Source organism: Myotis nattereri (genome assembly GCF_964212035.1).
Source record: "Myotis nattereri genome assembly, chromosome: X".
In the NCBI taxonomy this organism is placed as follows: Eukaryota; Metazoa; Chordata; class Mammalia; order Chiroptera; family Vespertilionidae; genus Myotis; species Myotis nattereri.
In genome coordinates, this window is record NC_138078.1 from 29385654 (window position 1) to 29402394 (window position 16741).

At 36.9% G+C, this 16741-nt stretch overlaps 1 protein-coding gene across 1 annotated transcript in view; it reads left to right on the forward strand.

Annotated features, from left to right (window-relative positions):
• CFAP47 (cilia and flagella associated protein 47) overlaps positions 1 to 16741 on the forward strand; it is a gene marked incomplete at both ends in the record, with an annotated part of 442463 nt that overhangs the window by 317331 nt on the left and 108391 nt on the right. Inside the window, 3 exons of the mRNA XM_081081612.1 lie at positions 9976 to 10172; positions 11463 to 11606; positions 12199 to 12372. Coding sequence (XP_080937738.1) covers positions 9976 to 10172; positions 11463 to 11606; positions 12199 to 12372 — 515 coding nt within the window. The remainder of the gene's footprint in view (positions 1 to 9975; positions 10173 to 11462; positions 11607 to 12198; positions 12373 to 16741) is intronic.

Genomic DNA, 16741 nt, shown 5'->3' on the forward strand with positions numbered 1-16741 from the left:
TAGAATCTCCCAAACGCTCCTTTTCTAATTTCTATGTCCATCCTTTATTTTTATCCTCCTTCCTTCTTTTCTTGTTTATCCCTTTCCCAATATTTTCTTCTCTTTTCACCCTTAAATATTATTATAGATCTTCCTGGTGATAGAAAGCAAAACAGTTCATCCTCTATTGAAGTGATAAATGCCATTTTAACCAATATTTCAAAAATTGAACCTGTTCATAATTAGTATGAATCTTTATCATTTTAAATTATTGTCATTTTATTGACTATTATAATAAAATTGATAATATAAGCAGCTAAAACCTTTTCAGAAAATGGTTTTCTTGAGTAGATGATATACTATACTTCTAATGAAAATATTTTATAAAACAAATCAAACAGGGAGAACCAAGATGGCAGCATAAGTAAACTCTGGTACTCACTGCCTCCCACAACCACATCAAAATTACAACTAAAATACAGAACAACCATCATTCAGAACTTCCTGAAATCTGGCTGAATGGAAGTCCTACAACTAGAGAAGTAAAGAAGAAAGCACATTGAGACTGGTGGGAAGGGTGGAGGCATAGAACAGGGTGATCCGACACCCAAGTGTGGTGTTCTTTTAATCTGAAGGGATATCTCAGCTGTGGAGGACTCCCGTGAAGAGTAACAGTTCCAGCCCCACACCAGACCCCTCAGCATAGGGTTCCAGAGCTGGGAAGAGAAGTCCCCATAACTTCCAACTGTAAAAACCAGCGGGGATTGTGGTTGAGTGACATGTACTTACGGAGGCTTACTCCATCTCTTTGGGCTCCAGTGCTGGGGCTGAGGCTTGAAAGGAACCTGGGACATTTGAAGAGGAACCGGATTGTCTCGAGAGGAACTCAGGAGTGGCTTTATCCCAGAATGGGGTACTCGTGGAGGTCCTTGTTCCTGTGCTGGGACCTCCCCCATCGTAGATTGACTGGCAGCCATATCTGAGTTTCCATCAGCTTGGCTCGCACTGTTCCCTCTGCCCTGGTGATTCCCTGAGACCCTGCCCCATGCAATTTGCAGCCCCACCCAAGCTGCTTGCAGCAGCTTTTCCATATGAACAGCCTGTCCTGATTCAGGCTTCAGACTTTCCTAAAATCTCTTTTAAAAGCAGCAGCTGAAGTCAGTGTACCCAATAGCTCTCACTAAGAGGCCCAAGACTGGGCATTAATACCAGCCTGCCTTGCTTCACAGCTGGGCCTCGCCTGGGTATTTTCAAGCCCAATACAAGTAGCAGCTATCTATAGATCTCTCTTTAGTTCCTGCTGGGTGGCCCCAGGCAGTCACTGACTTTGCACCTCCTAGGAGGTCCCAAAGCCAGTGCACCCAGTGGAAAGCTTCAGACCATACCAAATTACAACTGTACACATCCACAAGCAACACACTAAAGGGGAAGACTCAGTGAGCAACAAAGCCCCACTGAAGTAAGTCCTGCTCCATAGGGGTGTCTCCTGTACAGAAGTTCTTCCACTGTAGTTGCAGCTGGTCCTCACAACCAATTGGCCTGGAGGTCAATTTCTCCCAGTAACACCAATAGCAATCAAGACTCAACTACAAGACTGTTCTCACAGCCCACACAAGGGTGCACCTAGAATACCCAGCTCATGTGGGTGGGGAGGCTGAGCCACTGGGCTCTAAAGGACACCTGTTATCCAAGACTGCTTTACCAATTCCAGGAGACATAGCAGTTCTAATACTTAGAAACAAATAAAGGGAAGCAGCAAAAATGGGGAGACAAAGAAACATGTCACAAATGAAGGAAATGGAAGCAAGCAAACTACTGGATACAGAGTTCAAAACAATGGTTATAAGGTTGCTCAAGGATCTTCATGGGAGCTTCAAGGGACTCAGCGAGACCCTCAAGGATCTTAGTGAGAATTTCAAAGACATGAATAAGAACCAGTCAGAAATTAAACATATATTAATTGTTTAATTAACTGAAATAAAGAAGTATTTACAGGAATTCAGCAGTAGAGTACAGGATTCCAAAAATCAAATCAACAATTTGGACTATAAAGAGGTAAAAAACTTTCAATAAGAAGAGCAAAAAGAAAAAAGATTCCAAAAATATGAAGATAGTGTAAGGCGCTTCTGGGACAACTTTAAGCATACCAACATTTGCATTATGGAGGTGCCAGAAGGGGAAGAGAGAGAGCAAGATATTGAAAAGGTATTTGAAGAACTAATGACAGAAAACTTCCCCTACCTGGTGAAAGAAATAGACTTACAAGTCCAGGAAGTGCAAAGAGTCCCAAACAAGAGGAATCCAAAGCAGCCCACACTAAGACACATCCTATTTAAAATACCAAGGGTTAAAGACAAAGAGAGAATCTTGAAAGCAGCAAGAGAAAAGCAGTTAGTTACCTACAAAGGAGTACCCAAATGACTGTCAGCTGTTTTCTCAACAGAAATTTTGCAGACCAGAAGGGAGTGGCAAGAAATATTCAAAGTGACAAATAGCAAGGACCTACAACCAAGATTACTCTACCCAACAAAGCTATCATTTAGAATTGAAGGTCAGATAAAGAGCTTCACAGACAAGGCCTGCCCCCATTCAAGGAACAGCAGCCACGTGAGCAGTCCACCCCAGTTCAAGGAGTAGCAGCTGCGTGTGTAGCCCGCCCCCATCCAAGGAACATCAGCCAGGTGATCAGCACAGCCTCTCTGAGGAACAGCAGCTATGTGAGAAGCCTCCCCCCAACAGCAAGAGGAGCCACCATGGCTGTGAACAGTGCCCACCAGAGGAGCTGCAGCCAACTGAGGAGCAACTGCTACCACAACCACCTGAAGAGCAACCACAGCCCGAGCAGCTACAGCCACACAAGGAGCAGCCCCTGAATGACTCAACATCTAGATCTGTCGGTGAGATCAAACATGGGTAGACAAAGAAACCCCCAAAGGAAAGAAGAGGAGGACTCACCAGAAAGGCAGCTAAGTGAAACAGAGGCATGCAACATGTCAGAAAAAGAATTCAGATTAAGAGTCCTAGAGTGCATAAACCAGATGGAGGAAAAAATCAACAACTTATGCAAGAATCAAGAAGAAACAGATGAAAAAATCAACAACTTATGTAAGAATCAAAAAGAAATGGAAGAAAAAATCAGTAACTTATGTAAGAACCAAGAAGAAATGAAGAGTGATATAGCTGCAATAAAAAACACTATTGAAAGTTTCAACAGTAGACTAGGAGAAGTGGAGGACCGAATTAGCGAATTAGGAGACAAGGAAACAAAACACACCCAAACTGAACTGCAGTTGGAGAAAAAAATTAAAAGACAGGAGGAGAGCCTAAGGGAGCTATAGGACAACATGAAACGAAACAACATATGATTAATAGGGGTACCAGAACAACAGAAAGAAGAACAAGGGTTAGAAAACCTATTGGAAGAAATAATATTAGAAAACTTCCCTAAGGTGGGGAAGAAAAAAGTCACACAAGCACAGAGAGTCCCAAACAAAATGAACCTGAAAAGACCCACACCAAGACACATTATAATTACCATGGCAAATGTTCAGGACAAAGAGAGAATATTACAGACTGCAAGATAGAGATGGAGAGTTACATACAAGGGATCTCCCATTAGATTATCAAATGATTTCTCAACAGAAACACATCAGGCCCGAAAAGAATGGACAGAAATTTACAAAGTGATGCAAAGCAAAGGACTGAATCCAAGAATACTCTGTCCAGCAAGGCTATCATTCAAAATTGAAGGGGAAATAAGAAGCTTCACAGACAAAAAAAGGCTAAGGGAGTTTATCACCACCAAGCCAGCAATGCAAGAAATGCTAAAGGTACTGGTGTAAAAAGAAGAAATAAAAAGCTAAGAAAGAAAACAGGCACAAAAAATAGAAATGGCTGAAACATGTACCTTTCAATAATAACTTTAAACGTAAATGGACTAAATGCTCCAATCAAAAGACATCGAGTTGCTGAATGGATAAAACAACATGACCCATATATTTTCTGTCTACAAGAGACCCACCTCAGAATAAGGGACTCACACAGACTGAAAGTGAAGGAATGGAAAAATATCTTTCAGGCAAATGGAAATGAAAAAAAAAAAGCTGGGGTAGCAATACTTATATCAGAAAAAATAGACCTCAAACTTAAGGCTATAACAAGAGATAAGGAAGGCCACTTCATAATACTAAAGGGATTGATGCAACAATAAGATATAACCCTGATAAATATATGTGCACCCCATGCAGGAGCATCCAAATAAATAAAAAAAAACTCCTGGAAGATATCAAGGAAGAGATCAACAACAATACAGTTATAGTAGGGGAATTTAATACACCACTGACATCACTGGATAAATCATCTAGACAAAAAATCAGCAAAGAAACAGCAATCCTAAATGACTCACTAGATCAGATGTACTTGACATCTTCAAAACATTTCACCCCAAAGCCACGGAATATACGTTCTTCTCAAGTGCACATGGGACATTTTCAAATATAGACCACATATTGAGTCACAAACAAAGTCTCCCCAAATTCAAGAAGACTGAAATCATAAAAAGCATCTTCTCAGATCACAATGGCATAATATTAGAAATAAACTACAATAAAAACAACCCAAAATACTCACACACTTGGAAGCTGAATAGCATGTTATTAAATATTGATTGGGTTACCAATGAGATCAAAGAAGAAATTAAAAACATCCTGGAAACTAATGACAATGAAAACACAACAATCCAAAACCTATGGGACACAATGAAAGCAGTACTGAGAGGGAAGTGTATAGCCCTACAGGTCTACATCAAAAAAAAAAAACAAGAAAAAATGGTAGTAAATCATCTAACTCTTCATCTCAAAGAGTTAGAAAGAGAGCAACAAGAAAACCCCAGAGTGAGCAGAAGGAAGGAGATAATAAAGATCAGAGCAGAAATAAATGACTTAGAGACGAAAAAAAAAATACATAAAATCAACGAAACCAAGAGCTGGTTATTTGAAAGGATAAACAAGATTGATGAACCTCTAGCCAGGCTCACCAAGAAGCAAAGAGAGAGGACCCAAATAAACAAAATCAGAAATGATAGAGGCGAAATAACAACAGACCCCACAGAAATACAAATGATTGTTAAAAAATACTATGGACAACTCTACTCCAACAAACTAGACAACCTAGAGGAAAATGACATATTCCTAGAAAAATACAACATTCCAAAACTCAATCAGGAAGAATCTAAAAATCCCAATAGGCCAATAACTATGGAATAAATTGAAGCAGTCATCCAAAAGCCTCCAGCAAACAAAAGCCCAGGGCCAGATGACTTCACAGGGGAGTTATACCAAACATTCAAGGAAGAACTAAAACCCTATCCTCCTCAGACTACTACAAAAAATTCAAGAGGAAGGAACACTTCCAAGCTCATTCTATGAAGCCAGCATCACCCTAATACCAAAACCAGGGAAAGACAACACAATGAAAGAGAATTACAGGCCGATATCCCTCATGAACATAGATGCCAAAATCCTCAACAAAATCTTAGAAAAATTGGATCCAGCAGTTCATCAGAAAGATCATACACCATGAGAAAGTAGGATTTATCCCAGGGATACAAGGATGGTACAATATTCGCAAATCAATAAACATGATACATCACATAAACAAATTGAAAAAAACAAAAAACATGGTCATATCAATTGATGCAGAAAAAGCATTTGACAAAATCCAACACCCATTTCTGATAAAAACTCTCAGGAAGGTTGGAATAGAAGAATCATACCTCAACATAATAAATGCCATATATGACAAAACCCACAGGCAACATCATAATCAATGGACAAAAACTAAAACATTTCTCCTAAGAACAGGAACAAAACAGGGATGACCACTCTCACCACTCCTGTTCGACACAGTACTGGAAGTATTAGCCATTGCAATTAGCCAAGAAGAAGAAATAAAAGGCACCCAAATTTGAAAAGAAGAAGTAAAACTGTCTTTATTCACAGATGACATGATATTATACATAAAAAACCCTAAAGACACCATCAAAAAACTATTAGACTTAATAAATGAATTTGGCAATGTAGCAGGATACAAAATTAACCCCAAGAAATCTATGGCATTTCTATACACCAATAGGGAACTTACAGAAAGAGAGACTAAAAAAGCAATCCCATTTACCATCGCACCAAAAAAATTAAGCTACCTAGGAATAAACTTAACTAAAGAGGTAAAAGACCTCTACTCAGAAAACTACAGGACGTTGAAAAAAGAGATAGAGGAAGACATAAACACATGGAAGAACATACCATGTTCTTGGATTGGTAGAATCAACATCATTAAAATATCCATACTACCCAAAACAATCAATAAATTCAATGCACTTCCCATTAAAATACCAACAGTATATTTCACAGATCTAGAATGAACTCTCCAAAAAATCATCTGGAATAAAGAAAGACCCTGAATAGCTGCAGCAATCCTGAGAAAGAGGAAAAAAGTAGGTGGGATCTCAATACCAGATATCAAGCTGTGTTACAAAGCCACTCTTCTCAAAACTGCCTGGTACTGGCACAAGAACAGACATATAGATCAATGGAATGGAATTGAGAGCCCAGAAATCAACCCGAACCAATATGCTCAATTAATATTTGACAAAGGAGGCAAGAACATACAATGGCGTCAAGATAGTCTCTTCAATAAATGGTGTTGGGAAAATTGGACGGATACATGCAAAAAAAAAAAAAAATGAAACTAGACCACCAACTTACACCGTACACAAAAATAAACTCAAAATGGATAAAGGACTTAAATGTAAGACGAGAAACCATAAAAATACTAGAAGAATCCAAAGGCAACAAAATCTCAGACATATGCCGAAGCAATTTCTTCACCGATACAGCTCCTAGGGCATTGGAAACTAAAGAGAAAATAAACAAATGGGACTACATCAAAATAAAAAGCTTCTGTACAGCAAAAGAAACCATCAACAAAACAACAAGAAATCCCACTGCATTGGAGAACATATTTGCCAATGTTATCTCCGATAAGGGTTTAATCTCCAACATTTATAGGGAACTCATATAACTTAACAAAGGAAGATAATCCAATCAAAAATGGGCAAAGGACCTAAATAGACACTTTCCAAAAGAGGACATTCAGAAAGCCAGGAGACATATGAAAACATGCTCAAAGTCACTAATCATCTGAGAAATGCAAGTCAAAACAACAATGAGGTACCATCTCACACCTGTCAGAATGGCTATCATCAACAAACAACAAGTGCTGGAGAGGATGCGGAGAAAAAGGAACACTCGTGCACTGCTGGTGGGAATGCAGACTGGTGCAGCCACTATGGAAGACAGTATGGAGTTTCCTCAAAAAACTAAAAATGGAACTCCCATTTGACCCTGTGATCCCACTTCTAGGAATATATCCCAAGAAACCAGAGACACCAGTCAGAAAGGATATATGCACCCCTATCTTCATAGCAGCACAATTCACCATAGCTAAGATCTGGAAACAGCCTAAGTGCCCTTCAGCAGATGAATGGATTAGAAAACTGTGGTACATCTACACAATGGAATACTATGCTGCTGTAAAAACAGAAGGAATTCTTACCATTTGCAACAGTATGGATGGAACTGGAGAGCATTATGCTAAGTGAAATAAGCCAGTCAATGAAAGAAAAATACCACATGATCTCACTCATTTATGGATAATTAAGACCATTATAAACTGATGAGCAAAAATAGATACAGAGGCAGAACAACCTGGAACAGACTGTCAAACTATAGCTGGAAGGTTGGGTAGGGTTAGGGGGTGGGAGGGGGGGTAAGAGATCAACCAAAGGATTTGTATGCATGCATATGAGCATAACCAATGGACACAAGACACTGGGGGGCATGGAGGCTAGGGGAGGGTCAAGGCGAGAAAAAAAAAGGAGACATATATAATACTCTTTGTAATACTTTAAGCAATAAAAGAAAAAAAGAAAAATAAAGAAATAAAACACTCTAATATTTGTAATTGCTGAATGCTTTTCTTTTTTTTTAAATGTGAAATCTATGGCACACTTCATGTGTTTGATATTACATGAAGAAACTCAGTAATGAGCAATTGTTAGTACACAATGAATCTATCACTCCCTTTACCAGAGTATTTATGAGGCAAATGTGCTGATAAGAACATAATAAAGTTTCTAAAGTGGAAAAAATTCCAATTAACAAGTGTTTGTCTTCTTATATATAGAATAAGAAAAAAAAAGTCTAGATTAAAACTTTCCCGTAGTAGATGAAAGTGGGATTAGCAAATACATTAAAATATTATCTGAAAATATACTCATACATGATTTTAGAACAAATAAATATCTATTGTAAATGAATTTATATAAATGAATTCATATAAATATATCTTTGTTTGTCTATAATATACTTAAATAATTAACTATGGTCGATAATGATAAATTCACTACAGTATTTAGCATCCTTCACATTTCTGATACACAGAGAAACCTGAGATAGATTCATCAAATTATATTCTATAGATCCATAGCATTCTTTTAAAGTACTTTGGTTTAGTTATATGGATGTGTGGACATGAATTGAGTTCTAGCTTTTTATCCTTTATGTTAATTTGTTTTGTATGTGGAGATTCTGTCTTTTTAGGTATTGTTCATAGACAGGATCTCAAAACCAAAAACTAAAATGCTTGAAAGCTACTGATCAAATCTCACTCTTTGATTTTAACAGATTGAGAAATTGAGTTGTAAAAAAAGGCTAAGTTCCTTGCCCAAGGGGACACAGTGCAGGAGAGAAACTAAAGCTGGAAAATAGAATTTTAAAATATATTTTGATTGATTTCAGAGAGAAAGGGAGAGAGAGATAGAAGCATCAGTAATGAGAGAATCATCGATTGGCTGCCTCCTGAATGTCCCACCCTGGGGATCAAGCTTGCAACCCCTGCATGTGCTTTGAGAATTGAACCATGACTATGTGTCTTGCTTTGACCAATGGATTATTAAGGAATGTGGTGGAGAAACTTCAGCATATTTGAAAACAAGTTTGCTTTTTTTAACATTTGAGGTGTTAAATGTGAGTCAATGAAATTTATAGGCAATTAATGTCATAATACTTGTCTAGTCCATTAGTTGATAGCTTGATTTGTTTTCTTGGTTTGCGAGAAATTCTTTGCAGAATTAGGATTCTAAATATATTTCTATCATTTCTTTTTCGTCTATTAATACGTTGGCATAAGCAGTGAAATTTGTATTATGTTCTTATACTGCATCCTACTTTAAGATTGAGAGATTTTTTTTATAACTGCTTTGTCATTTCATGGAGAATTAAAAAAATGCTGATATGAGAAAAGGTAATATTGCTTGGAAGGAAAGGAACAGCATAGATAGCCTACCCATCATAAGAAATGATATTACCTAGTAACAAGGTAAATTTTATAACAAGGTGTTATGAGGAGTATTAATTGGACTGTCCTAGGTTATTAACTATGAAAAAATTATTTCTATCTGCTGGTCAAGTTGCAAATTATTTTGCTTGTTATGGGACAGATCACCCATAAGTTATGGAAATCTGGGAAACAATAATAACAATACTTATCAAATATTCCATATTTCTGTCTCATTTCTCAGTCCCCATTCAATTAGATAAAGCCGTGCGATTGGTTCTGGCCAACTAAATGAGCAAACTTCTATCCACTCTTCCCCTGATCTGTCAGGGAAGGAGAAAAGGTATTTCTGATGGTACTGCTGCAACATAGTGCTATCTTTTACAACATGAGTACCTGAGTGACTTTATGGATTAGACCTTCCTTTGACCTATCAATGACCTATCTGTCATTGATAGATAAACTTGCTTGTTATGCCCTGAAGATTTAGGGGTAGTGTGTTACCTAGGTATCACCTAGTGTCTTCTAGATTACCCCAAAAAGAATCTTGGGATTTATGCCATTTAAAATGATTAATTTATTTTTCAATTATTTTGATAGTTCCAGAAGGATCTTTTTCAGTTCCTTTAAAATTTGCTCCTCTCTGTCCTGGACACTACCCTTGCAAAATTTTGTTAACATCAAGGTATGATGTGCGCACCTACTACATTGAAGGCGTGGTGAGTGATGAATGTCCAGAGACCAGATTTGATTTTGTAACACCAGCATGTGAAGCCCTTACCCAGAATATTCCAATAGTAAGCATGAACTCTTTTATTTTGTATTTTTCTTTATTTTCACTGTTACCATCTCAATTAAAGTTCTCTAAACCTCTTATCTTGAGCTATTACAGATTTCTTTTTTAAACCTTTTTATTTGTTGAATGTTTTTTAGAGAGGGAGGGATGGAGACAAAGAGAGGGGGAGAGAGACAGACAGACAAACAGACATCGGACATCGATTTGTTGTTCCACTTATTCTGACCAGGGATTAAACCTGCAACCTTTGCCTATTTCCAATTGTATTATCTGTTGTTGTGTGTTTCTCTACATCGATGTCAGAGTTTTATTCCTGACTATAAATATCATCATGTTACTCACCTGATTAATCACTTATGTCGCAACCCCTTTGGCGGTTGAACGACCCTTTCACAGGGGTCGCCTAAGACCATCCTGCATTTCAGATATTTACATTACGATTCATAACAGTAGCAACATTACAGTTATGAAATAGCAATGAAAATAATTTTATGGATGGGTCACAACATGAGGAACTGTATTTAAAGGGCCAGAAGGTTGAGAACCACTGATCTTATGCTGTATCTCATTGCTTAAAAAAAATTAACTTTAACTTCTTTAACCTATCACCAAATTCCTACTCAAAAGCCATGCCTCCTGGCTCCACCAAACAGAGTAATGGTCCCTGGCTTACTCTGCTCTAGATTCAGTTGTGATCTTGATATTTATTAAGATGGGTTCATAGGCACTAAGAATAATGATTGGCTATAGCTTGGCTATCTATTACTCAAAGTGTCTATGCAACATAGAAGAAAGTAACATAATTGTAAGGAATTTTGACTAATAAATTGTTTTGTATTTGTTTACTTAATAAAGACATAACAGAAGTCTGATCAAAGCACGGAAATTTCCTATATGAGATATGTGACCTTTGCTATCTAAGCAATCTACCAGTTAGAACATTTTCTAATGACCCAGTTATTAGGAGTAAAGTGTATAACCACAAGACCATTCTATCATTTAAACAATTAGTAAGTCAAACAAAGGAATATTCCTTTACTTATTAAATAACTCATGGATCAACCTGTTAGGTTCCTGTATGACATTGAAAGGACATATTTAAGAATAACTATGAAAAGACTTCTTGTGCCTTATATTCACAATTTTTCATAGTTGTTCTTAATAAATATGACTTTCAAATAGCGATTTTTAAGAAATACAATATATAATTTTATGGAAAGCACCAAGAATATGTCATTCAACTTTATAAATATCATCTTTCTTATATTTATCTACCTTTTTCATGCTTTAGATTAATAGAACAATGAATAACTGGAGATGTCACATGAATATAGAAGGAGAATGTTTTTATGGACCTCATCATTTCTCTGTCAAACAAGGTGAAACAATACAATATCCTCTCACATTCAAACCTCTTTTGGAATGTGAGGTTATGGTATGTATTCATTGATAATTTATACCTAGTATTAATGTGTCAAAACAATGTATGATATTAACCTATATAATTTACAGTAAATCTTTTTGCAGAAAAGTTATATTTTCATGAATTTGATCATTAGAGTTCACTCTGCCTGAATAATTATTTTAACTTGAGGGATAAACATTCTGAAAGGTGCAATGTCATTGCCTGCCAATTCTTATGCCTATATTACTTTTACATAACACACTAAACAAAGTAAACTCATTGCTTCTACTGTTTTTATTCATTAAGCAAGTTGGTATTTCAGAAATTATTTTCTGAAGACATATTTCTTTGACAAGGATATCAGCATGCACATATTTGCTATCTAAGAGAATACCTGCATAAACTCTGTATTTAGAGAAAGTAAAGAGAAATAATGAGGTTTTCACAGGTATTTCATCTCGCTCATTCAGTAGAGATATTTGTACATAAATTGCAAGACTCAATGACTGACCTCCTTAAATGTTCATTTGATTTATCAGACTCAAGAGTAATAGGATAGTAGAGGCTGTTTGGAATCCAAATGTGACTCCTGTAGAGCTGAAATTTGCTTGATTTGTCACAGGGTAAACTTACTGTACAAAATAGAGTTGATGGTATGGAGCATGTCTTTGCCATGAAAGGGATTGGTAGAAAACCCGTGGCCTTGGAAAGTATCACTGCCCACTGTCAGGTGGGGATCCCAGAAGATAGAACCATAATGGTGCCCAATGATACAAAGAACAGATTAACATTTAAGGTAAGACTTTTTTTTAGTATAAGAGTATTTTCAGAATGAGTATATAGAATTATAGGAAATTTAAAAATATTTAATTTTATTTAACTAGATGAAGCAATGACACACAAAGAAAGCTTAGAATTCTACTTTATATTAGTCTAACAGCTATTAAATGTTATTGAAATTATAAAGCTGAATTAGGACCAAACAAATTTTATTTCTAAGTGTTAGTATATAATCAAAAGACATATTAAAATCTACTTATTTGCTTCATGTGTATTTTCACTTGAAGAAATTGCACATGTTAAGAAAAGGTATTTTCAAAAGCATTTTTAAATAGCTTTTGAAATTTTCATGTGAAACCTATCAGCACAACATTTCAAAAGTGTATTCTAGCCAGGCCGGCATCGCTCAGTGTGTGAGCGTCGACCTCTGAACCAGGAGGTCTATGTTTCAATTCCCATCCAGGGCATATGCCCAGGTTGTAGGTGTGGGAGGAAGCCAGTCAATGATTTTCTCTCACCATTGATGTTTCTATCTCTCTCTCTCCCTCACCTTTCCTCTCTGAAATCAATAAAAAATATATTTACAAAACTGTATTCTATCCTTTACTAGTGTAATAGTAGGAATGTGAAGAAATGTATAATCTTTATTTTTATGAAGTTTTGCACTTAGCCCCCGTTGCTTGATTTATTTCAACCAATCCCAAAATACAACTTTCTACTTGTATATTTATCTACAAATTGTTGTGTGCCCAATAGAATCTTTACAAGAAGCTTCAAATAGCTATCACAGGTGCCTGAATTCAGTTTTAGGGTGCACTGCCAAAGTTTAGAAATTCTCTGAGTTCACCTTCTGCTTTTTTATGATCTTGAAAAATATGTGCTTTGGTTTTCTTCTCCTTTCCTTGCTGGATTGAAAATGGAGGGAATATTATGAACGAAAACCTCATTTTGTCACTCCCCTGCTAAAACTCTTCTTACCAGGATGGAGCACATACTTCTCAAAGTGGCATTTACCATCCTTCAAACGCTTACTTGCTCAGGTTCATCTCTTGCCAATTTTGGCTGCAGCTATACTTAGGCCTTTGTATACAATATTTCCTTTCGCTGCCAGCTAGAAATCTCACTCCAACTTCCTATCTTCCATTTCTCAGTGTTGGTGTAACTCCTTTTCATTGTCTGGAGCAAGTCCGAGATGCCACTTTTTCCAAAAATCCTTACCTATTCCCATAAACCTGAGTAGATCCATTTCGTATGCTTCCACAACATTTTTATACCTGTTCCACCATCAAACATACATCATATTACTCTTACCTGTTTGTTGTTCTCCACCATATTATAAATTGTGAGAAACGGCTATGCCTCTCTTATCCATATTTTAAAGCTAGCATAAATCATAGTATCAAGCACATAATAGTTTTTAAGGAAAGGGAACCTCAGAGCCCCAGCAGGGAGGGTGTAGTCAGGACAAGCCCTGCCACCACCACTTCTAATTTGGATCCTCCAAATTAGCCACTTACCACAACCTTGCAACTGCTCCTCTCACTCTGGAGTCTCCAACTAAGCTTAAATCAGAGCATAGGGCCCCTTTTTATCCTCCCCTGCTCAGAGTGACCTGTGGTCATCACACATCCCATTGTTTCTGCCCCCTTTGGGGCAGCGCCTCTGCACAGCCAACTGGGACCTGGAGAGTATTATGCTAAGTGAAATAAGCCAGTCAGAACAAAATAAACTAATGAACAAAAAGATCCAGAGACATAGAAGCATGGAACAGACCGTCTAATCTCGGAGGGAAGGTGGGGGTGTGGGAAGAAATCAACCAAAGAACTTGTATGCATATATGAATCACCCATGGACACAGACAGTGGGTTGGTGGGGACCTGGGGTGGGGGTGTGTGGTAGGGACAGGCTCTAAGGCAGTGGTTCTCAACCTTCCTAATGCTGTGACCCTTTAATACAGTTCCTCATGTTGTGGTGACCCCCAATTTCATTGTTACAAATTGAACATAATTAAAGCATAGCGATTAATCACAAAAACAATATGTAATTATATATGTGTTTTCTGATGGTCTTAGGCGACCCCTGTGAAAGAGCCTTTTGACCCAAAAGGGGTCGCGACCCACAGGTTGAGAACCGCTGCTCTAAGGGGTCAATGGGAGAAAAAAGGGGATATACGCAATACTTTCAACAATAAAGATTTAAAATAAATAGGAAGAAAGAAAGAAAGAAAGAAAGAAAGAAAGAAAGAAAGAAAGAAAGAAAGAAAGAAAGGAAGAAAGAGAAAGAAAGAAAAGAAAAAAGAAAGAGGAAGGAAGAAAGAGGAAGGAAGAAAGAAGGGAAGGAGCTTGGCTAGTGTGGCTCAGAGATTGAGCATCAACCCATGAACCAAGAGGTCACTGGTTTGATTCCAGGTCAGGGCACATGCCTGGGTTGCAGCCGTGATTTCAAGTAGGAGGCATGCAGGAGGCAGCCAGTCCATGATTCTCTCTCATCATTGATGTTTCTATCTCTTTCCCCATCCTCCCTCATCTTTCTGAAATCAATAAAAAACAAAAAACAAAACAAAAACCCCAAAAAACTTAAAAAAATCCAGTGGAGGAAAGAAAGAAGGAAATATTATGATCACTTAGATTTATTAAAAATAAGGAAAAAATATTTTTCCAAAACTCCTTTTCCTTGTCCAGAATTTACTGGTGAGCAAGGAATCCTGTTTTAAGAATTTGCGGGCCCTGACTGGTTTGGCTCAGTGGATAAAGCGTCGGCCTGCAGACTGAAAGGTCCCAGGTTCGATTCCAGTCAAGGGCATGTACCTTGGTTGCGGGCACATCCCCAGTGGGAGGTGTGCAGGAGGCAGCTGATCGATGTTTCTCTCTCATCGATGTTTCTAACTCTCTATCTCTCTCCCTTCCTCTCTGTAAAAAATCAATAAAATATATTTTTAAAAAAAGAATTTGTGGAAAACAAGTTAGAGAAAAACCTAAAATTTCATAGCATTGCTTATTTCATTTTGTTGTTATGGAGGAGTTAATGTCTATAGGTTTTTAATATTTTATTCTTCAGGATGAATGCATATTTTAAAATGTAGGCTTTTAAAACTAATAATTATGTTATATTAACTACATCTAATTAAATGTAGAAGTGGAATTCTATTCATAACAAATCCTCACAAATATTAATAGTTAAAGTTTATATTTCTATTATTTTAATCCACAACTAAACTGAAGAACCTGGATATTTTACTTATAGAATGTAAATTTTTAGTGAAGCTCTTTCTGTAATTAAAGATATAACCTATTAAATTATATTTCATGAAAGTATTAATATTTATTATGTGTTCCAGGTCTTCCTAATATTTTTATATTCATACCCTCAGGACATTTGCCAAACTATTCAACAGTTATTGTTTGACATTGCAGTTGCCTAAGGTTGCAATAACAGTTGTGGCCAACAACTTGAAAGGAAGATCTGGGGAATCAGACATCCTTAGGGGATTTTAAACGCTTCACATATTCCTGGGGAACATGCAGGCCACATCCATGTGCAGAATTGTGCAGTTGCCCAGGAAAGATCTGAGAGGATCCCATTTTTTCCCATTTCTGGCTGACACAGAGGCACTGTGTAAGCTGGAAATTAAGGTTAATGCAGTTTTAAATAACTATCCGAGTGCTCAAAGTGTGCTTCAATACATATACAGTGCTCCTTGACAAAGGGCAGATGATGTATTGTTTCAAGGCATTTAAAGAAACCTGTGACAAATTATTGCTGACCACGAAGCTAATTAAGCAGGGACTTCAGTGGGCGCATACTACTGTGAATGCTGAATCACAGTATTAGTTCCAAAAAGTCACTAAATCAACAAAGAACAAAACATAGGGGAGCAGTGATCTGATTTAGAAAATGGCTATAGTACTTTATATAAAACACACATTTTTTCAACAAAACAATAAAATTTATGAGGCAAAGAAAAAGGAAACAAAGAAATGGGGAAGTATAACCCACACACATACACACACAGGACATTAAGCAGTCACTGGAAGCTATCCCTGAAGGGGCCCACATGTTGGCTAAGTAGACAAATACCAGTACTTTAAACAAACCTTTGTAAATTGTTCAGTGAATTAAAGGAATCCTGTCTGAAGAATTAATGAAAAGTTTCAATAAAAAGATAATATCAAGAAATATATAGAATTATAAAAAATAAATTCTGGATTTGAAAAGTTCAATAAAAGAAAGGAATTATCCACTAAATGGACTCAAAATATTTTCTAATTTCCCTTAGGATTTCTCCTTTGACATGTTATTTAGGACTATGTTGTCTAAAATTTCATCTGTTTAAGGATTTCCCAAATTTTTCCCCATTTCTGATTTCTAATCTAGTTCCATTATTG